Source organism: Palaemon carinicauda, chromosome 4 (genome assembly GCF_036898095.1).
Source record: "Palaemon carinicauda isolate YSFRI2023 chromosome 4, ASM3689809v2, whole genome shotgun sequence".
NCBI classification, from domain to species: domain Eukaryota; kingdom Metazoa; phylum Arthropoda; class Malacostraca; order Decapoda; family Palaemonidae; genus Palaemon; species Palaemon carinicauda.
The window spans coordinates 71014128-71039310 of record NC_090728.1 but is presented as its reverse complement, the minus strand read 5'-3'; the positions used below and the strand labels follow the sequence as shown (position 1 = coordinate 71039310).

General features: G+C 44.6%; 1 protein-coding gene across 1 annotated transcript in view; it reads left to right on the top strand.

The window, feature by feature from the left end:
* Ide (Insulin degrading metalloproteinase) overlaps positions 1-25183 on the top strand; it is a 511525-nt gene that overhangs the window by 260639 nt on the left and 225703 nt on the right. The window contains exon 10 of the mRNA XM_068372359.1: positions 13397-13592. Coding sequence (XP_068228460.1) covers positions 13397-13592 — 196 coding nt within the window. The remainder of the gene's footprint in view (positions 1-13396; positions 13593-25183) is intronic.

Below are 25183 nucleotides of genomic sequence, written 5' to 3'. Positions count from 1 at the left end.
TTTGAGTTACACCCAAAATCTCCTCAACCTTATGGCTTTCGGGTGAAACGATTATTAAATAGTCTGGATATAATTAGAAATAAGGTACTTCCATTCAAGGTATCATCAACGCCTCCATGGAAGTTACCAGAGATATCTTTTTGTAAATATTTTATTGGAGATAAGAAGAATATGTCAGACCTAGAAGCCAGGTCTCTTTTTAATGAACATGTTAAAGAACATAGAGGATCAACTTTTATCTATACTGATGGCTCCAAATCTGATGCTGGCGTTGGATTTGGAGTAATGGTTTTAATTGTAGAAGTGCACTTCCTCTGACCGCTTCCATATTTACTGCCGAACTGTATGGCATATTAACCGCTATTGAGAAAATAGCATTGGAGAAGGAGGGTAATTTTACAATTTTTAGTGATGCAAGGAGTGTCCTTCAAGCTATGGAAGTTTTTAATTCTAATAACCCTCTAGTTTTAAAGATTTTAGAATGGCTTTTTATTATTGGACGGAGAGGTATAACAGTTCAATTTTGTTGGGTTCCAGCACATGTAGGTGTGTGTGGGAATGAGAAGGCCGATTCACTGGCTAAGAAGGCTGCATCCGAGTTGCTGCCAAGAAGGTATCCCATTCCCTGTAATGATTTCTTACCTGACATCAAGAAATTGGTTTGCAATAAATGGCAACAGCAATGGGATAGCCTAGATGGGAATAAAATGCGAGAGGTAACAAATAACATATCTCCTTGGAGGTATAATATGATGCCCTGAAAATGGGAGACGTCTCTTTGTCGTCTCCGTATTGGTCACACTCGGTTGACACACGAGTTTCTGCTGAAGGGCCAACAGCAACCGTATTGTGACGACTGTTTAGTACCTCTAACAGTAAGGTATTTGTTGACCGAATGCCCCAATTATAACAACTTAAGGAATAGATATTTGTTTGAGGCTCGAGGTGAGGGTGGCAGGTTCATCCTTGCCAAGATTCTTGGAAATGATGTGTCCTACCATGCAAGTGGCATTTTTAGATTTATTTCAGAAGCAGGTCTTCTGAAAAATATTAAACTTTTATGACATTCAACTTTTATGATTTTAATTGAATACTCTTATTTTTTATTTTATTTTATTTTTTATTTTTGTATACATAAATTAAATGTTACCGGCGTCAATGACCTCAGATGTCAGGATGCCTGAAAACTTTAAATCAATCAATCAATTAAGAGGATATGATTTTTAATGATGTGTACTCATTTAAATTTTTTCTTCACGGGTTGCCGATAACATGAAGGTAGGAGGTTTCCAGAAGGGCTCTTAACAAGGTGCCCCTTATCTTCCTTCTCTGGAACTGAAGGACCTACCAGTTACTAATGGTTTAACTGGTACTGGCAGATCATGCGAATGATGAAGTCATGAGCCTGTCCACCAACAACACGTCAACGACTTCTTTTAGGTTGTCAGAGATGGAGAGGATCCTGCCAACCACAGAAGCCCCTGAAGAGTTTTTGGATCTACATGGGGCAAGTACAGTTCCCATGGCCTCTTTAGTTTGTTCCCCCATCCGTACTGCTCAAGCCCCAGCATACACCTTCACCCCTGTTCCTCCGTTAGACAAACCTACGTTTCCTAGTAACTCGAATCTTATGGTGTCCATGAAAGCTTTCTTGGAAAACCTAACCACCAAACATGAACGTTTTCAAGCGGACCTCATAGCGAGGATAGAAGCTTTACGAAAAGCACCTGTTTCTAAGGCTCCCCTAGCTTCAAGCCTACCAGAATGTGCAGTTAAGAACCCTTGGCGTTATGCTGAGAATATGGCCTTAAGTGAAGGGTACCTCCAGACCTGAGAGGGTATGGGTTCCAAGCCAGTCTCGGACTAGGAATTTTTCCCATCGATCGATAGTTATCCTTACTGCTATTTAAGGCTTAACTTGGAAGCATCAATTAGGGATTATATGATTCCTGAGGAAACGATCATTATGGACCATAGCAAGGCTTAGTCTCTTTTGGTTAAGGAGCTAAAGAAGGCCAAATTCACTGATACACAACTTTCTGCTTTTGGCAAGAAATAGGCCACCTTTGTAGCCCCCAAGGAAACTGTCTTCCCTATCGTCTCTAAAAGTTTAGAGGCTGTAAAGAAAGCAGTAGTGGAGGATAGACCTTTCCCAGTGCTAGAGGAATGCAAACCTTTCTCCCTAGCCCTTTCTTTTGATTTGGACAGTTGGGAGGATGTCCAACATACCTTTACTGTTGGAAAACTAGATAAAGACATCGGAGGCAAGAAATATAATGAGAAACTGCCTAGATTTCCTGAATCCCTATTAAGGGAAGAATTGGAAACCAAAAAGAGACAATCTGCCTTTTTATCCCTCTAATCTTATCTAGAGATGCTTATTGGAAATTATTCCAAATCTTATCTCTTTCCTATCTTTGCAAAGTCGCCAAACCATACAGTATTTCATAATGATCTCCATGCTTTCTTCCTAGCCAGGAGAGCATGTAGAGAATACGTACTATTCGCTGCTATAATCAGGCATGAACCTGGAAAACTGATCAAATCCAATATCTGGCGGCAAGATCTCTTCCCCGAGAAATTGGTTAAGGAAGTCATGGACAAAGTGGTTTAGGAGAATAAGAGACTTGTAGACAAGTGAGGTATATCCTCTAAAAGGAAATTTATCTCCAGTGAAGGACCTCAACCCAAGGGCAAGAAGACCAGATGACATTTCAAGGGAAGGAAATCTTTCCTGTTGTGATAGCCTTAGTTGCCGCCATCCCTTATACTGTATATATGGTTCCCCAGCAGCATGTACCACAGTCTCCAGTCTTTAACTCTGTGTATGAGAGATCCACCACCACGTTCCACCCTGCCAGGGCTCAAAAGAGCATCGGTAACAGGGGAAGGTCTAGAAAAGGCAGTCAATCTAGAGGCCGAGGAAATAGAGTCAAGGCAGTTAAAGACGCTGGTCATTCACACCAACAATGAGGAGCTCCCGGTAGGGGGACAACGTCACCTGTTGAGAGATCAATGGAAGTTTGATCCCTGGGCTCACAGCATAGTCTCTAATGGACTAGGGTGGCAATGGAGACAGAAACCTCCCCAGTTCATGAGGTTCTTTCAACCCACAACCCCAATTTTGAAGGATTATGCACAGGATCTTCTCCGGAAGGGAGTCATCCATTAGACAAAATCCATGAATTTTCAAGGGTGGCTATTTTGCATGCCCAAGAAAGATTCAAACACTCTTTGAACTATCCTGGACTTGTCCCCACTAAACAAATTCTTTCTGAACGACAAGTTCTAGATGCTGATTATCTCGCAAATATGGCCTTACTACATCAAGTCCTACACCGTCTCCATAGATCTTACAGACGCCTTTTGACATCTTCCGATAGGTCGGCACTTCTCCCCCTACCTTGGTTTCAAACTGCCAAGAAAGGCCTCTTTATTCAGAGCTATGTCCTTCGGGCTCAATATAGCTCCATAGATTTCCACAAAGCTAGTCAAGGCCACTGTTGAACAATTATAGAACAAAGGCTTCTAGGTGATGGTATAACTGGGTGACTGGCTTGTCTGGGTGCGACGAAGTCAGTGTCTTCAGACAGCTCAAAAAGTCATGAAATTCCAGTCTTTGAGCTTTTAGATCAACTTTGAATAGTCCAAGTTGTCTCCAACCAAAAAATTCCAGTGGCTAGAGCTTCACTGGAGTTTAAAGTCACACACCCTCTCTCTACTGCAAGGCAAGAGAAGGGAAATAGCAAACTTTGTTGGGTGCCTTCTTCATTCAAAAATACTCACCAGGCGGCAACCGGAAAGAGTTTTGGGTCCACTGCAGTTCCCAGCCATGACGAACCGATCCTAAAACATGACCTAAAATGCCAACAGAGTCTGGAGAAGAAAGGCATCGTATTCTCGGAGAGATCTTTGTAACAAAACCCCGGTCTTACTACGAAAGCAGCTCAAGCCGTGGTCCACTGCCAGGAATTTTTCGACACACGTCCTTCTGCAGTACCCTCCTCCTTCCGTGACTATTCACACGAACGCCTCGGAACAAGGTTGGTGGGGGGACACTCCTCTTCCAAGAATGTGCATGGTCAGTGGTCTACCGCATTTCAGAAGTTTCACATCAATGTTCTGTAAGCTATGGCAGTATTTCTGACTCAAAGAGACTATGTCAAAGATGAAATTACACATCAATTTAGTTATTGACACGGGACGACAGTCTACCATGTCAACAGACAGGACTTCAGGTCTCAGATCAACCATGTGATCCTAGCCCATCCTCACTTTAGCAAAGTGGAGGAACTGGCATCTGTCAGAAGTTCACTTGGAAGGGGTTCACAATATGATATGATGGCAGACACTCTGTTAAGATCTCATCCTCTGGAAGCAGAATGGTCTCTGGACATAATATCATTCTGTTTCATACTAGAGCAAGTTCCAGAACTGCAAATTGATCTCTTTGCGACGAGCTTCAACAAGAAGCTTCCCTGGTATGTAACACTAAATTTAGATCTAGAAGCAATAGTAATGTCTCAGGATGGGAACCAGTGGCCTCACATTTACCTATTTCCACCATTCAACATCCTAAAGGAAATCCTGAACAAACTGCAAACTTTCAGGGGAACAGCAGCTCTAGTGGCTCCCAAGTGGCCCAAGAGCAATTGGTATAATCTTGCACTGAATCTCAAACCTCTCCAGGTCCCTCTACCATCTCCAGTGCTGTCCCAGGATGTTCAACAGAAGACACTTTGCTTCCTCTTGGATAACGAAAATCCTTCAGCCTATGATTTTCTCACCCTCGCAGCTCAAAAAAAGTTTGGAGTTGCAAAGGAGGGAATTGACTTCATAGAAGAGTACAAGTCCAACACCACGAAACGACAATATTTGTCTTCCTGAAAAAATGGGTTGCATTCGTGAAAAGTCCTCAACCTTCCTCTGTTTCTATTGACTTCTGTATTTCTTTCTTTATCTCATTGCATGATCAAGGTCTGTCCCCTACAACTATTGCCTTATGTAAGTCGGCATTAACTAGACCCATTGCTTATGCTTTCGATATTGAACTTGATAGCGAGCTGTTCAATACGATCCTGAAGGCTTCCGCTAAACTGAAACCTAATGCTCCTCCCAAAGCTATTTCTTGGTCATTGGATAAAGTCCTGCACTTTGCCTCCTTGATAAATAACACCTCTTCTTCCCTAAGGGATCTTTCTCAAAAGTTTATCTTTCTGCTTGCTATGGCTTCTGTTTCCAGAGTCAGCAAGATTGTGGCCCTTCAAAGTGACGATGGCCACATTGAATTCTTGGAACTGGGGGAGGTAAATCTTTACCCTTGGCGAGAAACGAACTTCCCATGAAAGGCTGGGTGCCTTGAAAGATTGTCCCACTTCAGGAGAACTCTTTTCTGTGCCCTTGGAGTGCCTTAAGGCCTACCTGTTAAAGAGCCGGACCTTTAAAGGCGGTCAACTTTTTAAAGGGGAGACGACAGGATGTAATTTTTCTCTGAAACAGCTAAGATCCAGTCTCACCTATTTCATCAGAAGCACTGACCCAGATAGTATACCACCAGGTCATGACCCTAGGAAAGTTGCGTCTTCCTCAAATTTTTTTCAATCTATGTCCTATGCAGGCTTACATAGGCTGGGAATCTTTAAGAGTGTCCTTCAAAACATTACTTACGACAGTTAAAAGAGATTAAACACTTTATAGTGGCTGCCGGTAGTTTAATTAAACCAGCTTCTTAAGTGTTGTATATGGACTTATATAGACTGTACTGTATAGTTAAGACTTCTCAGTCTACATTTTGCAAGGGGACTCATGTTCCTCTTTTCAATGTACTATTTGATATTGTAAAGAGTCAAAGGTGGTATTTTTCCCTTTGTCATGAGTTACTATTTTACTACTGTAACTTAATTTTGAGGGTCGGAAAATTCGGTTTTCTGCATATATCGACTGCATATAATGTTACAATTGATTACTGTTACATTTATGCATCTTTGGAAACTATAAGACTGCTGTTCCTTTTTGCGTTCCCTTTCATTGGACCTACTGTACAAAATAAAAGTTGTGTACCTCAATTTTTAACCCTCCTTTAATAGACTTTTGGAGACAAAGCTCTTCTCCACAGTGAGTGGGACTGTGATGTTGATTTCCTTTCCTCCTACTTTTGACAAACATACTGCTTGTACCATAGCTTGGTACCATAGTTACCAATGCTGAGGGAAGTATGGTTATGTCTATGAGGTGTAAATGGTTAAAACTCTCCTGGCTACAACTAAGAATAATAATTCTCCGGTACACTTCCATCAGGACGACATGGCTCGAGCCCAAAAAATGGATTTTGACATAGGAAATGTCTACTTTTGAGTGAGATGGCCATGTTGTCCTGACGGCCTGCCGGTTACTTTTCCATCCCCTCCCAATTCTCAGTTTGGTACCTTGTGTCATGCGATGGTTGCTCTTGGAATGGTTCAACAGGAAATTTGTTAGTTGTAGCACATTGAGGTCAGGAGTTGTAACCCCTCACTTGTCCCCATATTCTACCCTCCACCTTATCCTTTGCAACAAGGTTAACTCCATTCGGGGAAGGATAACCCTGGTTTGTTATTAACACGTCCCTAATTTATACACAATATCTCTCGGGATATTTGCTCTGGAGGTCAGAACTCCATTGATACCTCTAAGGTAAGATTTCTCTGGTGTATCTTTCGCAGAAATATCCCAAGTAGAAGCTGCCAATGAGGAACTTCCATCAGGACCACATGGCTATCTCGCCCGAAAATAGATCTTTACAATGTCAAAATTTGTTTTGATGGTATGATTGTCAACACAATCGGTGTCATATTAGTGGAGAAAAATGTACCAAATTTTTTTTTTAAAACATGATTTTTGCTTATAAATCAAAACGTTTTTGATCAAATGACTTGAAATTGTTATATGATGAAAGTATTATATATACAGTATGTCTAAAACATATAGAAATGATGTATTTTGAATAAATCGAAAAAAACCGCAGAACATAGCGGCCGGTCCCATCAAGTGAAACACCAGTTTAATCAAAATCATGTTCATCTCAAATGTAGCTGTAATTTTTTACCACAATAAATGGATATACATTGTACGGAGAGAGCTAGGACCTGATGTGTGTAGAGATAGGTAGTGGCATGCAGCGCTTCCAGTTTAAAGGAGCGTGGGATATTTGAAATCATCGCCAGCTAGAATTTTATCGTAATTTTAATGAGAATTTTTACTCTGTGTACTGTATTGCATTGTTCTTAGCTGCGAAAAAACGGAACCGTAAGGAAAGTACACTCGATTAAAGAGAGCCAACCGTAATTTCGTTCCGAGGGGGAGTTTTCCTCCTCAGGTGTTGGGCTGTTTTTCTCTTACGAGGGAGCACTTCCGTTCATCATCTCTGTTGTCTCTCCTGCGGGTGATCACCTCTGTTGCTCGTGAGAGACCATCCATAGAGACACCTTTTTGGAGTCCTTCCTGAGATCTTCCTGCTGAGCAGTCTTCCCTGCGGAGGATCCTCATCGTCATCGGCGAATTCGCTGAGCACGTGGTCCTCCTCGCTGCCTCAGACAAGCTCTTTCGCCTATGGCAAAGAATTGTCTGTTTGACTCTTCTTCAACTTCTACCGAACGATCCCCTTTAAGAGGATCGGTCAAGGACCTTGTAATATCATCAGCCTCATTAGTCCCGTCAGTCTCACCATCCTCCTGCTAGTTACCCTCGCCTGTCTCACTGGACTCTCCTCGAAGTCGCCGTTCGCCAGCCTTGCAGCGTTCGCTTCTCCCTCTCTCATCTCCAATCTCTCGTCCCGAACTGCTACTTGTGGATTACTGTCGCCAATTGCTAACTCACCGATCAACAATAATCAGCTTGCTGATCTACAATCATCAGCTTACTGATCGTTGATCTTCAGCTCGCCAGTCACCAATTGTCAGCTTTCCAATCGCCGATCGCTAGCTTTTCTTTGACCAATTGCTAGCTTTTCTTTCTCCAATCGTCGACCTCCAGTCTTGCAGATATCCAGATTGTCAATTGTCAGCTTGCCAATCGACATCTATCAGCCTGCCAATCGCCAGCTCGCCTATCACCATTTTGCCGATCGCTGATTGTTAGCTTGTCTTTCTCCGATTGTCGACCTCCAGTCTTGCTGATCGCCATTCGTAAGCTTGCCGATCGTCAGCTCCCCATTCGCCGATTGCTAGCTCACCGATGGCCGATTTTTAGCTCCCTGATCGCTGATTTCTAGCTTGGCAATCACCGAGTTCTAGCTCACCGATGGCCGATTTCTAGCTCTTCGAACACCAATCTCCATCTCACCGATCGCCAATCTCCAGCTCACCGATCACCAATAGGCAGCTTGCTGATCTCCAGCGTGCCGGCCTGCCGATTGCTAGCTCGCCAATCGCCAACTCTCCGATCGTTGAATTATACTGCAATTCCTTGGGTTATCTGATTGATCGATCGCCAGCTCTCCGAGTGTCGTCTCAGATCACTAATCGCCAATAAGCAGATTGCCAATCGCCAGCCCGCCAACCTGCCAATCTCCGATTGCTAGCCCGCCGATTGCTAGCTCGCTGATCGCTAGCTTGCCGATCGCCAACCCACCGATCGTCAATCCATTCTCCTGTTCCTCGGAGCTTACCTGATCACCAGCTCATCAATCGTCAGCCTACCTGGCCAGCTTGCCAATTGCAAGCTCAACTATTGCCGATCAATCCATTCTCCTGTTCCTCGGAGCTTACCTGATCACCAGCTCATCAATCGTCATTCTACCTTGCCAGCTCGCCAATTGCAAGCTCAACGATTGCCGGTCACAAGCTTAGCAATTGCCGACTGCTGGTTGCTATGCCGATCGCCAATAGACATCTTGCTGATCGCCCTTTGCCTGTAACCTTGGTCTCTCCTCGACCTCATCGCCGCCAACCATGCGGCGCTAGTCAGACCAGCTCAGATTGTCAACAAACTCTAGTTCATGACTCTCCAGCTAGTTCCAGCTACCTGGTCATTCATACTTCATTGACCCATAGGCATGCAGCCATTCGATGTTCGACAACGGTTAGCAGTTCACGGTCTTCTCTAGCAGTTCACCGTCCACCATCGTCTCTTCAATCGCCAACTCGCCGATCGCCTAATCAACCCGCCAGTTAACAGCAGCTCGCTGCTCGCCAACTGACTAGGTAGCCTTCGACTGCTCGTTAGTCACCTTCTGTTTGCCGTTCACCAACTGTTCGCCATTTGCTGCTCGCTAACGGTTAGCCGTTCACCGCTCACCAACGGTCAGCCGTTCGCCGCCCACCAATGGTCAGCCGTTTGCCGCTCATCAACGGTCAGCCGTTCGCCTCTCGCCAATGGGTCAGCCGTTCGCCGCTCACCAACAGTTAGCCATTCGCCACTCACCAACAGTTAGCCGTGCGCCGCTCGCTTATGATTCGCTGCCCATCTTCGGCTCACCAATTGTCGATTGGCCAATCGACATCCTGCCGATCTCTAGACAGCGGGCAGTTCACTGGCAGTTCACCATTTCGCAGCTCGGCACCCTTCAAGTGCTTGCTACTCGCTGTTCGCCATCGCTCCGATCCCTTAAATGATTGGCAGTGGAACGGCAGTCCCCATCAGCAGCATGTCGAGAGGTGACTACTCACGAGCACTCTACGACTGTCGTCCTGCTGCTTCACACTCATTAGTTCAGATCGAGTCTTTTGCAGGGAAGAGTCCTTATCCAACTTTTGGGCTTTTGCTCATTGAGGAAGTCCCGCGAGATTGCAGAGTAGTCTCAAAACCAGTGGATGATTCCATCCTTTCCTGTACGGGTGACCAACAGAAGGTTGTAACACCTAAACCTAATGTGTTAGAGACCTTTTTCCCTTTGAGGAAAACAGTCTAAGAATTCTAAAACTCTACCAAAGTCCTCGTCGAGGATTACAAGACCAGCAGAGCGGTGAAGGAGTCCACATCCGGCCTTTTCGAGAACAACAAACAGGACTGCAGTAACGGACAAGGTTTCTAAAAAGCCCTTTCCTGGCAAGGGTAAGAGTGTCTCCAAGTCCTTCCGTTAAGGGAAACATCCTAGAGGAGGCGGGTGGGGCCGCAAATGCTACGATATGCAATCCTCCCGCTTGTCCACCAGTGGGGGCATGCCTGCATCATTGCTGAAAGAGATGGATGTAGCTCAGGTATCCATCCCATTTCTGTACTGATCAAGACAACTGTTTTAACGAGCTCCTATGCGAAGGGATTCGCAAAGGAGCTGGTCTTTTGGGCCAAAGTCCAGACCATTTTGGAGAAGGTCACACTAGTGGTAAGACCACGGGACCCATGTGCACCCAGGATCTAAGGGGCATATACATCCTGATCCCATTCCATGCGTCTTCAAGGAAGTATTTGAGATTCATTCCGAACAACTTTCACAAAGCATTCCCATCAGACAACAGGTTAGTGAAATTGGGGAATGTCCCAAGACCATTCCTCAGACAAGAAGAACTCCCAGCACAGAGGTGGCTATGTCTCCTCGTGCACCTATCATTCCTGGCATGTCTAGTTCCCAACGGCTGCCTCAGGATGCAATCTCTCCAGTGGCGGCTAAAGTCCAACTGAAATCAGACCTTCGATTCCCATGACATTTTGATCACCATGGACCTGAGGAACAGACGGACCTCAAGGGGTGGGTTGTAGACAAGAATCTGCTAAAGAGCGACGACTTTCTCTTCCTCCCCCGGACTTGTTGCTCTTCACAGATGCAACAAAAGAAGAGTGGGGGACCACATTCTGCACTACATGACCTCAGGCCTATGATCAGAGTTCGAAAAGTACCAGCACATCAGTCTCTTGGGAGATGATGGGCGCCTTCTTGGCCCTTCAACAGCTCCATCAGCTCCTGGCAGGCCACTTAGTGGTGGTGATGAGTGACAATACCACAGTCGTGGCTTACTTCAACAAGCAAGGCGGTACTTTTTCTCAGCTTCTATCCCATCTTGCAGTAGAAATACTAAGAAGGGAAGAAGTCCATTCAGTAACACAATCAGCTCGCTCCATTCCTGACAAAAGGAATGTGCTCGTAGACAACCTGAGCAGAGCGACTCAGATAGGGGGTTCCAAATTGTCTTTGGATCATCTAGTAGCCAACAAAGTTCTGACTTTGTGGGGTTCTCCGACAATGGATCTCTTCACAACAGCCCCGAACTTCAGGCTCCCTTTGTGCTGCTCCCCAGTCTCAGACCCCGAGGCTCTCTGGCAAGATGTATTCCAACAATGGTGGGACAACATTGACCTTTATTCATTTCCCCCATTTTGTCTGACGAGAAAAATACTCAAGACCAGAACACTGGTCAATCAACTCCATGACCCACAAGGTTCCGCTATGGCATCACGCGGAATGGTTCCCAGACCTTTAACAACTCATGAATGAAGTTCCAAGAGAACTTCCTCCATGACACGATCTACTCAGACAGCCACACGTCAACATCTGCCACAAAACCGTAGCTCTGCTACGACTTCACGCCTGGAGACTATCCAGCATCTCCTCACTTAGAGAGGATTTTTGCAACAAGATCGTAAGCCTCAGTCTACCAGGCTAAGTGGAATGTCTTCTATGGTTGGTGTGAAAGAAGTATCTCTCCACTCGAGGCCACTATTCCAGCAATAGCGGAGTTCTTCGTTCATCTGCAGGAGGGAATCATCCTCTCGGTTTCGGCGGTAGAAGGCTATCGCTCAGCCTTGAGTCCTGCCTTTAAACTGGAAGGGTTAGACATTTCCTCTTCACCGGAAAAGGCCACCGCTATTCCTTGAGCCTTGTCTGCAGCCTGGAAGGAATTAACCTTTCTTCCACGTCAGCATCGTCCCTCATATGGAGCTTCCAGTCTATGGGTCCTTGGTCGGAAAGGAGACCTCGTTCCAGGATTCCAAGCAGCAGAGGTCTTCTGACTTTGAAGACAGGTCTCCCACTCATGTTGGCTTCGGCCAAGAGTCTGTAAACCCCACGGGACACCCTTAACGTCTCACAACGATGAATCAAGAAATGCATGACCTCGTTTCTGGCAACTCAGATCCCAGAATCCAAACCCTCAGTCTGGGAATCCTAAGCAGCATGACCAATGATCCAGATCAAAGTTTACTATGCCAAAGAGAAACTAAGGGCCCTTCCCCAAGGAAACTATGAGAGCTCATCCTGAATGCATCACTCTTCATTAGCATTGAAAGATCAAGAGGAGGATCACGAAGAAAACCATCTCTGCCTGGATTCGCAAGTTCATAGGCCTCGTACTGAATTCAAATCCTCCTCTGACACGTTGACCAGAGCACTTAGCATCAAGAGCATTGCTACGTCCATGGCGTTCAATCGTAACTACTCTGTGACGCAGGTCCTACAAGCCGGCATGTGGAAGCATCAAATGACCTTCACCGCCCACTACCTGCAAGACATAACTAACAGGAGTCATGATACGTTCTCTATTGGTCCTGTGGTTGCTGCACAACTGGTTTATTACCTCAAGCTCCTTTATGGACAAGTAGCAGGCCATGAGTTATCCGGTTTTAATCTGAGAGAATGAAAAAGAATGACTGGCTCTTTCTTTTCTTCATCCTCCCCTCTCTTGGGGAAATTAGCATCCAGGGTCCTCTGCACGGCTGACCTTACCATCTGCCCGTAAACCATTGTTCCCTGGTATTGTGTCAATACTGCTGCATCCCCATACCCTGGCGAGGTGGTATTGGATATTTCTTGGTGACCTTGGACAATTCCTATGACTCAGAAGAGATCTTACCTTGACAGTCACATTGCTAGTATCTCAACACACACAGCTTGCTTAGGCTGCAGACCATGCATAGGGTGGCTAGCCAGGTGTTAGGGTTTCCTCTTTTGTGTGCTAATACATATAAAGGGGAATCCCCGAGTAAAGCCAAAAAGCCATGTTGGCAGGGACATCTGCCCTCCTAATGGGTGAGTCATACCCTTGTAAATAGCGTAGGTTTGTATTCCTGTTACGGAACAAATGACAAATTTGGAAATAATTTTTATTTTTCCTAACAATACAAACCTTTAGCTATTTGTACAAACTTACCTGCCAACCCTGTCCCTCTTGAAGTCCTACCTCCAACCAAAGTGAAGCAGTCACAGGTGTGTGAGTGAGAGGAGTAGCTAGCTTTCCCCTACCCCCTACTAACTAGCGGGATGGGTTGTGAACCCTCACTAAATTTTAACGGCCCGTCCTGTCAGCGAAACTATAAATAGCCAAAGGTTTGTATTGTTAGGAAAAATACAAATTTATTTCCAAATTTGTCATTTCAGTTGTTTATTTTCTCTAAAAAGTTATCTGTGGCCATTTTAATATATAGTTGGAAGGTTATTATAATTGATCATACTCTCTGCAGGATAATTTATTGTACTTGGTTTTGGCAGGATTGCTGTGGTTGGCAAGGTGTTGGCAGATAAAGTGACAGAAAAAGAGAAATGGTATGGCACTGAATACAAGATGGACAACCTTTCTAAAGAGCAGCTTGATCATTGGGAATCTGCTGGCTCAAATGATCTTCTTCACCTTCCCAATAAAAATGAATTTGTTCCATCCTCATTTGATTTGATGAAGGAAGAAAAGGTAGGACCAGAGTATTTTAAAAATGATTATGCATAGTGCAGTTTTTAGGAGAGTTTTGATTTAAAGTAATCATCATTTAGGCATATTTGATTCTTTTTTAAGTTGTTCGTCATTTTCTTTTTTGTTTTTGGTGTTCTTTGTCCCTTTAAGTTTACCGTTTACTACATTTTTTTTTATGGCACTGCACTTGTTTTCTTAGTGAATTGAAATTGGCATGTGCTTATTTAATTAAGAATTGTTTGTAATGAAAAAAAAGTAAGTTTAAATGAATCCTAGCTTGAAGTCTTATTGCTATTATCTTCGAAGTGTAAACTTCTTAATCCTGTAATGAAAATATTTATCCGACTCTTAATTTTCTACCTTTGGAGTACCACCTGTCGTAAGGCGTATGTCAGATTGCCTAATTATGTGTCAGAACTGCTGCGCCAGGTGTTGCAGATACAGTAAACTGAACACTCACGCCTTATCATTTGGACAGGTTATGCAAGACACACACCAGGGAATGCTGAAAAGCCACAAATAATGACATTCCCAGATCTCTATATCTTCATGTAGTAAGAAACAAAATTAGAATATCTTGTCCTTGAGATAAATGATGAAGTCATAGTATTCATAGTCATACTGTATGCAGCCAGCCCATGATCTTCACAGTACTTGGGTAACAGAGATATTGGTCCCCATATGCTCAGTCAACCCATAGCTCCCTAACTAACTGAGCACTTCCTACATGCAGTCAGCTAGCACCCTTAATGCCTGCTACATCATTTTCACATAGTATAGTAACTGTACTGTAGGTTATATTAATGTAATTGTCCAGTACTGTACTGTAGTGCAAAACTCCCATTTGTTCCGTAACTGGAATACAAACCTATGCTATTTATTAGGGGTATTACTTTCAGCGAAGCTGAAAGGAGTAGTAATTGAAATTTAGTGAAGGTTAACTACCCATCCCGCTAGTTAGTGGGGGGGGGGGGGTTAGCTACCTACCCCTCCCACTTACATACCTGTGACTGAGCTCACTTTGCTTTTTGCCCGAATGGTGATTGATCATTGCCACTCTTCATCCTCGTAATTTTTGGACTGCCATTTAATTCTCTTTTGCTTTTTCTTTTCAGTATGTACTTTTGTTGGCGGCTATGCGTACATGGCCTGGTCCTGAGGGTCGCCTGTGGTACCTTTATGTCCGCCGAGGATATGGATCATCACACCCTTTTCCCTTCCTGTAGAGATCAATGGTGTGATGTGTTAAATAAGTGTATTAATTGTTGGGAGTGGTCTGCCTCCGATTCAGAACTTTTTCCTGTTGTTGATGTGTCAATTCATGCTCCGCCGCTTCCGTCAGACTGGCTTTCGTCTCCCAAAAGTGGGAAACATGGTGATAGTGACGTTGAAGATGATCTCCCCTTAGAAAAGGAGTTGAATATATCGCATTCTGGCGATCCTAAGTGGTCTATGCTTTTGGGCATGAAACAACAGCTCTCGTCGTTAATGCGGTCTTATCAACCAGCGGTTGGCAGTGCGGTTGGGCTTTAGTCTTTGGACCCATTGTCGCACAGGCGGCCTGTTGTCTCTGTTGCTGACGTGTTATCGCACAGGCGATCTCCCATTCGCAGTGCTCAACGGCAGTTTGATTTGGATGAGTCGCGTCAGGGAGCTGTTGCCAAACAAAAATCGACTTAAGGATCTCCCATTCGCAGTGCTCAACGGCAGGTTGATTTGGATGAGTCGCGTCAGGGAGCTGTTGCCAAACAAAAATCGACTTACGGATCTCCCATTCGCAGTGCACAACGGCAGGTTGATTTGGATGAGTCGCGTCAGGGAGCTGTTGCCAAACAAAAATCGACTTACGAATGCCACGAGGAACGGCGGCGGCGACAAGTGGACGCAATGCGTCACCGTGACGGCTCTCGGTAGTCAACTCTTGATGCGATGGAGCGGCAGTGTCAACCGCAAGTGGACTCTAGGTGTCCCCGCGACGACTCTCGCCAGTTTACTCATGACGGCATAGAGCGTCAGCGTCATTGTCAAAAGCAAGCGGACGGTAGGCGTCCACGTGACGACACACGGCAGTTGATCCTTGATACCGAGCGTCAGTCCATTCAACAGCAAGCGGACGCCAGGCGTCCACGTGACGGCACACGGCAGTTGACCTTTGACACCGAACGTCAGTCCATTCATGGCATCACACACCAGTCAACTTCGACCTCTCCACTTCAGTTGGAAGCAATTACTGAACATAGCAAGCGTTCTCTTTCCGACATTGACTCCTCGGTTCAGGCTGCAGCAACAGCTGCACTGCCAGAAGATGAACCTGAGGAGGTTTCTGACATGGACGAACCATTAGAAGCCATTTCGGAAGAGGAAGAAGAGAAACATTATCAATATTCTGTAGATCTTAAGAAGTTGATGTTAATCTTCACAGGCCTTTTTCCTGACCACTTTACCCCTGTGGCTCCTCATTCTCCCCCATTGGAATTTACCCTAGGGAAGGCTACTAAAGTGCCCATTTATACTAAGATGGTGCTCTCACGCTCTTCCAAACGAGCCTTGAAATTGATGGATTCAAAGAGGACTTGGAAAAACGGCCTTTGCTTTTCCACCCGCAAGATTGGCTTTCAAATCCAGTGTTTGGTACGAGACTGGGGAAGTTCTGGGCTTGGGAGTTCCTGCCTCTGCCCAGGGAGATTTCTCGAGTCTGGTGGATTCTTCTCGTCGTCTGGCCCTGAGGAAGACAAAAGTATGGTGGTCAATGAGAGAGTTTAACCATTTACTTAAAGGCTTGTTTAAGGCCTTTGAAGTTTTTAATTATCTAGACTGGTCATTGGGAGCCTTAAGCAAGAGGGTCTGGAATGAAAGGCACGGACACTAGCGGCCTTGTTCATTTGATGTCCTGCATGGACAAGGGTGTGAGGGATGGCTCTAACGAGTTAGCTGCTCTGTTCACGGCTGGAGTGATTAAGAAGAGGGCTACTCTGTGTTTCTTTCTCTCAGCGGGAGTCTCCCCTTACCAGAAATCGGAGTTACTCTTCTCTCCTCTGTCATCTACTCTATTTCCACAGGAGTTGGTAGGGGAAGTGGCCACTGCACTCACCCAAAAGGCCACACATGACCTAGTGGCCAATACAGCCAGGAAAGTTCTACCTTCTTCATTTTCGTCCCGTAAACCAAAGGAAAGTACTTCTGGGGTACGACCTTCTCAGCCCTTTTGTGGTAAACCTACCGGAAGGGGTTCTTTCAGATCCGACGGGAGAAAACCTAAGAGGAGAGGAACCAAGACCGGCCAAGGTAGAGTCTGACTGCCCTATCCTTCAGACAGCAGTAGGTGCCAGGCTGATTTACTTCTGGAAGGCCTGGGAGAGGAATGCAGTGGACCCTTGGTCCGTCCAAGTGTTGAAGGAAGGATACAAAATCCCATTTTTATCAAATCCTCAACTAGTCACAGATCTGGTGGATCTTTCGCCCAGATACAGGGAGGGACCAAAGAGGCAGGCCATGCGGCTGCAGATGTCTCTGTTACTAGAGAAGCGAGCAATAGAGAAAGTGCAAGATTTAACATCTCCGGGGTTTTACAACCGGCTTTTCTTAGTTCCCAAGAGTTCAGGGGAATGGAGACCGGTTCTGGAGGTAATTGTTCTAAATGATTACGTCCAGAACACGACGTTTACCATGGAGACTCAGAAGACGGTTCTGGCGGCGGTAAGGAAGGGCAATTGGATGGTCTCATTAGACCTCCAGGACTCCTACTTCCATATTTCAATACATCCCAGCTGCAGACGTTATCTGAGATTCATGTACGGGAACAAGGTCTTCCAATTCAGAGCCTTATGTTTCGGTCTCTGCGCAGCACCTCTATTGTTCACCAAGATCATGCTGAATGTGGCAAGCATGCTGCATTCAAAGAGAATCAGGGCCTCCCTGTACCTGGACGATTGGCTTATAAGAGCCATCTCAGCCGATTGCTGTTTGATGGACCTGAGAATGACACTGGAATTGACCAAGGAACTGGGACTCCTGGTGAGTTCGAAGAAATCGCAGCTGACTCAATCCCAGGAAATTCTTTATTTAAGATTCACAGTCAGAGTTTTCAGGCTTTTCCATCACCTGTGAGGATCAAAACAGCTCTCCTAAAACTTAAAGCTTTTATAAAGAAGGACCTCAGCTCAGTAAGGGAATGGATGAGCCTTCTGGGGACTCCCTCATCATTGGAGAAGTTCGTGACACTGTGGAGGTTACATTTACGCCCCCTGCAGTTTCACCTCAATTGGCATTGGAAAAGGGGGACAGTCTCGATAGGGAAAGCATTCCCATCACTGTCTCCATAAAGTCACATCTTCAGTGGTGGAACAGCGAGCACAGACTAAGGAAGGCCTGTCTTTACATCAGGAAAGCCCAGACCTCGTGTTGTTTTCCGGCGCCTCAAACTCGGGGTGGGGGTTAACATTAGGGAAGAAGGAGCTCTCGGGTCAGTGGACGATAGAGCAAAAGACACTCCACATAAACCAAAAGGAGCTTTTGGCAATACATCTGGCCCTCAAGGGTTTCAAAGAGCATAGCCTGGGCAAAGTAGTCCAAATCAATGCGGACAGCACCACAGCCCTAGCTCATATAGCAAAGCAAGGCAGGACTCTCTCATGGACTCTGTACGAGATAGCGAGACCTCTTCTCATATGGGCAGAGGAAAGGAAAGTGACACTTTTGACTCGTTTTATTCAGGGGGTCAACTATGTAAGTGCGGACAGACTCATCAGGAGGGATCAAGTTCTCCCCACAGAATGGATGTTACACCAAGAGGTCTGCAAGAGTCTGTGGCAGTTATGGGGTCGTCCTCTCGTAGATCTTTTTGCAACCGCAAAGACGAAGAGACTGGAGTGTTACCGTTCACCGGTACCGGATCCCAAAGCCATGCACAGACGCTTTTCTAACGAATTGGTCGCACATGGAGGTGTATGCATTCCCTCCGTTCAAGATTCTTTACAAGGTGATACAGAAGTTCGTGTCCCACAAAAAAACCAGGATGACTCTGATAGCTCCGTTCTGGCTGTCAAGAAGCTGGTTTCCAGAGGTACTGGAAGGGATGGTAGATGTCCCGAGAAGCCTTCCCTTAAGACCAGATCTTCTCAGACAACCTCACTTGGCTCAAAACCACCTAAACCTCCGAGCTCTACGTCTGACTGCCTTCAGACTATTGAAAAACTCGCTAGAGCTAGAGGCTTTTCGAAGAAGGCAGCCAAAGCTATCGCGAGAGCAAGGAGATCTTCCACCATCAGGGTGTATCAATCCAAGTGGGAGTTGTTCAGAGAATGGTGTAGAGCTAACTCGGTTTCTTCATCCAGTACCTCTTTAACTCAGATAGCAGATTTCTTCCTAGACCTCAGAAATAAACATAACTTCTCGTCCTCTACAATCAAAGGTTACAGAAGTATATTGGCTACAGTTTTTTAGGCACAGGAACTTAGACCTCTCCAATAATAAGGATCTGCAGGACCTGCTTAAGTCTTTTGATACCTCCAAGAAAAGACAGTCACAATCACTTGCCTGGAACTTGGCCTCATGAGTGACAGATTTGAGCCTTTACACTCGGCTTTGTTTAAGGCTCTAACTTTGAAAACTTTGTTTCTGGTTATTCTAGCCACTGCTAAAAGGGTTAGTGAAGTTCACGCTTTAAGCAGGAACATTGGTTTCCAGGATGGAAAAGCCATTTGCTCCTTACAGTTGGGATTTTTGGCCAAGAATGAAAATCCTTCCCGTCCTTGGCCAAAATCTTCGAGATTCCTTACCTTTATGATGTGGTGGGAGATGAGTTGGAGAAAGTGCTCTGCCCTGTAAGAGCATTACGACTCTATTTGGACAGAACTAAGAGTTTGAGAGGCGACTCAGACTCTCTGTGGTGTGCAGTTCGAAAACCTTCACTGCCCATGCCAAAGAATGCCTTATCCTTTTTCATTAGGCTCCTAATTAGAGAGGCTCATGCCCAGTGTGATGAGGCAGATCAGAGGCTTCTCAAGGTGAAGACACACAAAGTCAGAGCGGTAGCGACTTCAGTGGCTTTTAAACAGAACCGTTCTCTGCAAAGTTTGATGGATACGAACATTTTGGAGGAGTAAGTCAGTATTCGCACATTATTTAAAATATGTTCAGACTCTCTATGAGGACTGTTATACGTTGGGTCCATTCGTAGCAGCGAATGCGATAGTAGGTGAGCGATCTAACCACTACGTTCCCTTTTTCCTAATACCCTTTTCTTTCTCTTGGAACTTGGTTTTTAGTTATGGTTGTATGTGGAGATTAGTCGTCAGTCTTCTGCAATCTATTGTTTGGTCTGGTGGTCAATTTGTTCCTAGAGTGCGCCCTGAACAAGGGTATTAGTTGAGGTTCTGTCATGTTATAGGTTATTGCACCGTTTGACAGCTCCTAGAGATCATCAGCCCCCTGGGTGGACCGCTGGATCTCCTAAGGATAGCAGACAAAATGAGGCAGAGTATCATTGCTGTGAGCGTCCTTATCAGGTGAGAACCTCTTAAGTTGTTTATGTAACTCTTAAGTGAATTTCCAATTATGTAGCTGTCTCTGACCCGCCACCAATGGTGTCAATCAGCCATTATATAACCAGCGGGTATGTTTTATAATTAAAATTATTTTCATCATAAGATAAATTTTTGAATAAACTTACCCGCTGGTTATATAAGTTAAAAACCCACCCTCCTCCCCTCTAGAGACCATGGGGCATGGAAGATCTGAAGGGTTTGGTATAGTTCTACCTGTGGTACCGCGAGGGCACTAGTGTACACCTGGCATATCTGCGATAGCTGCGAGATTTTGGACTTTCTGCCGAGGCGTCAAGAGACTTTAGCCATTATATGGTAAGTTTATTCAAAAATTTATTTTATTATGAAAATATAATTTCACTGTATATACGTAAAGACTATTTATCACAGTGAAATATTGTGCAGCCATACATCTTCATACGTCCGGGTCTCTCTCTCTCTCTCTCTCTCTCTCTCTTTCTCTATTGAGGGTTTATGATCAAGCACCACAGAGCTAAAAACCATAAAATATTGTATCTTGGCAACATGAATGAAACACAGGTGAACAGTATGCCATTCAACTCAAAGTACAGTAAATAGAATATGAGAGAAGCATTTCAAATGAAACTATTGGAATTAATATGCTAATTCAAAAATGATAGATCAAGTAATAATTGTTTATTTCAGTAAATATGTAATATGCTTCGATAGCATGCCTTGATAATAAGGGAGTTATTTGATCTGAAAATTGAGGTTGACGACGGACTGCGCAGGGTTGATCAGCTGATTTGAGTGTAAACAGTGGGTGTGGTTATAATTCGCTTTGCTATTAATTATGAATATGATACATACATTATTATTGGATGCAGTTGAGTGAAACATCAGTTTAATCAAATTCTGGTTTATTTCAAATGTAGCTGTAATTTTTTACCACAGGAAATGGATATGCACTGTACATAGATTGCTAATACTGGCTGGGTGTAGAGATAGGTACTGTAGTGGCGTGCAGCGCTCCCAGTGTAAAGGAGCGCGGGCTATTTGAAATCATCGCTTAGCTTGAATTTTATCGTGATTTTTATGTGAAACTTAATTTATAGGTATTACATTGTTCATGGCCGCAAAATAAGGAAACTGTGAAGCAAGAACCCACGATTAACCAGGGCCGACTGTACTGTGCTCTGGTCTTTCCACAGCACCCCAAGTCTTCACCAGAGTGTTCGCCCTAGTGTCATCCTGGGCACTGAGGATCAGCATCCGTCTCCTCCGATATCTGGACGACTGGCTGATCCTAGCAGACTTGGTGGCAACCCTTCTTCAGTACCGAGACAAACTTCTAAGGCTTTACCAAGATTTGGGGATCATGGTAAACCTCGAGAAGTCCATCCTGCTCCCTGCTTAGAGACTGGTATACCTGGGAATGATTATAGACACCAAACTCCACAAAGCCTTCCGATCAGACAACATAATAATGAGGCTGAGAAAGGTTGCAAGACCATTTCTCAGACTAGAAAAACTCCCGGCTCATAAGTGGCTATGTCTCCTCGGACACTTATCATCCGTAGCCCATCTAGTTCCCAACAGCCACCTCAGCATTCGATCCTTCCAGTGGTAACCGAAGTCCAGGTTGAATCAGGCTCTCAATTCCCGACATCCTGATCCCCATGGGAGCAGAGGAACGGACTGACCTCTAGTGGTAGGTAGCAGACGAGAATCTGCTGCGGGGCGTTGATCATCTCGTCGTCCCCTCGGGACTTGATGCTGTTCTCAGACGCATAAAAAGAAGAGTGGGTGGCCCACGTGCGGCAGCACACGACCTAAGGCCTTTGGTCAGAGTCCAAAAGGTATCTCCACATAAATATCCTAAAGATGAAGGCCGTTTTTCTTGCCCTTCAACAGTCCCATCAGTTCCTGTCGGGCCACTAGTGGTTTTGATGAGAGACAACACCACCGTAGTGTCTTAGATCAATAAATGAGGTACTTTTTCACAGCAACTATCCCATCTAGCAGTAGGAATACTGAGATGGGCCGAGGTCCATTCGATACCGCTATCAGTCCGCTTCATTCCAAGCAAAAGAAATGTGCTCACCGACCATCTGAGCAGAGCATCTCAGTGGTCTTTGGATCATCTAGTAGCCAACAAAGTTCAGCCTTTGTGTGATTTTCCGATGGTGGATCTTTTTGTAATGGCCCTGAACTTCAGGCTCCCACTGTACTGCTCCCCAGTCCCAGATCTCAAGGCTCTCTGGGAAGATGCATTCCAACAACGGTGGGACAACATTGACGTTTACACCTTCCCCCCATTCTGTCTGATGAGAAGGGTACTCAACAAGGCCAGAATATCGGTCAACCTATCAATGACCCTCATAGCTCCGCTATTGCATAATGCGGAATGGTTTCTGGACCTTCTGCAGCTCTTGACAGAGCTCCAAGAGAACTCCCTCCACGACACAATCTACTCAGACAACCACACGTTAACATCTACCGCAAAGCCGTTGCCTGGAGACTATCTAGGATCTCCTCACTCAGAGAGGATTTTTGCATCAAGTAGCAAAGAGGATGTTTGGATACCTGCGGAAGTCATCAGCAGCAGTCTACCAGGCAAAGTGGAACGTCTTTTGTGGTTGGTGTCGTGGAAGTGGTATGTTTCCACTAGCTGCCACTATTCCAGCAATAGTGGAGTTGTTCTTGTATTTGCGTTAGGAAATGCACCTTTCAGTTTCAGCAGTAAAAGGCTATCGCTCAGCCTTGGGCCTTGCATTCAAAGTGAATGGAATGGACATTTCCTCATCGCTAGAACTTAACTTACTCGTACGGAGTCGGAAGCGAGATCTCCCCAGTGGAACATGATTTGAGTTCTCCAGTCTCTGATAGACCTCCCTACGAACCATTACGCCAGGCAACAGATCGCTGCATGACTTTGAAGACCGTGTTCCTGCTCACCTTGGCTTCGGCCAAACGAGTCAGCGAACTGCATGGCCTCTCTTACGACATCGCCCATTCAAGGGGATGGGGAGAGGTAACGTTCAGCCTCGTCCCTGAGTTTGTTGCTAAGACTCGGAATCCGGGGGTGTTAGATCCTAGATTCGAGTCCTTCTGTATAACGATTCTCCTCTCAGTAACAGACGACCCAGACCATCTGTTACTTTGCCCAGTAAGGAGTTTGAGGCTCTACCTGAAAAGAACAGCAGCAGCCCCTGAGTGCCCACACTCTTTGTCAGCACTGGGAGGAACAAGAGGAGGATCACCAAAAACACTTTCTGCATGGATTTGCAGGGTCATAGATCATGCACTGAATCCAGATCCTCCTCCATCATGTTGTCCCAGAGCCCACGATGTTAAGAGCATAATTACATCCCTGGCCTTCAAGAGAAATTACTCAGTGACGCAGGTTCTACAAGCTGGGGTGTGGAAACGACAAACGACCTTCACAGCCCATTACCTGTAAAACATGACCCACAGGAGGCTCAATACATTTTCTATCGGCCCTGTGGTGGCTGCACAACAGCTGGTCTAATACCTCAAGCTCCTATTTGGACAAGTACCAGAAGGTTCAGGGCACTGTTACCGAGTTTTAGTCTGTGTGAATGAAAAGGAATGACTGGCTCTTTTTCTTTTCTTCATCCTCCCCTCTCTTGGGGAAAGCAGCAGCCTGGGTTCTCTGCACAAGCTGACCTTGAACCACTGCAGGGAAAGTCTTGGATACAACAGTTTTTCCCCTCAAAGACTCGGAATAACTTTTACCTTGACAGTCACACGGCTTATCTCAACCCAAAGCTTGCGTAGGCCGCAGACCTTGCGTAGCAAGGTTTAGCGAGTTGTTTAGCTATTTATACAAACTTACCCGCTGACCCTGTCCCCCTTGAAGTCCTACCTCCAACCAAAGTGAACTCAGTCACAGGTGTGTGAGTGGGAGGGGTAGCTAGCTACCCCTCTACCCCTCGCTAACTAGTGGGACGGGTAGTTAACCCTCTCTAATACCCCTAATAAATAGCTAAAGATTTCATCATTAGGAAAATTACAAATTATCTCCGAATTTGTCATTTTTACAGGCTTTCCTCAGAATACTCCTAAATCATCTATAACAATAATAAACTACTCTACTGTTAAATTTCATTCTATTCTCTTTACAATTGTTGCATTCTGTTATTACACACAACGTAGATTTTATGTAAAATCTACTTTTTATGACTTATTCCTTTAATAAATGATTTAGCAAAACAGTAACAGCAAAAGAAGAAAATAACCACCAAACAATATCAATAACTATATTTAAGATTTAACATGAGTATTTACAATATTTTACAAGGTTCCCAACAGTCGCAGCACACCACATTTATGATAATTTACAAAAGGTTGTATTGGATTTTTAAGTATCTGTGAAATGATTAAAGACAGTGGGCTGCGAAACTCAACTCTGAATTTTGAAGGATTCTTCCAGGTCGTAGTTTCAGATATAAAAGTTGAAATGCTGGAACATAGCTTCTGGTGATATTCGATCTTCCGAGGTTTCCTTATCTACTTCAAGATATTATATTGTTTTAGGTTAAATATGAAATTTCAGGTCACAGCGCCGTAACGGAAATGTTTTTACACACAAGCAGTGTTCAGTCAAGTCTTTCAATGCAGCAAAACTTTTTCCTTATATTCCAAGGACCAATTCTCTTGAATGTTCCTTAGGACTAGAAGTATCCAGTGCTAACCTCAGGCAATACGCACGCCCGGCCAGCAGTGAAGAAGTATCCAGAAACTTGTTCTAGAATGCAACTTCGAGTTACAATAATTTTATTTTTACATTAACATTTAATATGAAAATAAAGCCATTTTCACAGTTGAGGGGTCAATAACCAACAACTTTCCACAAACACAAAGTAAATTATCTTATACATGATTGTATGATAATTTCTCGACAATCAAAACAAAATACAAATTTGTATCACAAATTTCAAGTAAAAATTCTAAATTCACAGAGCTGATAAACAAGGGAAAAAATAGCAGTAACAATCACTATAAAGAAAACTGTAAGGTACCTTATAAACAGGTATCAAAATTCATAAATAATATTTAACC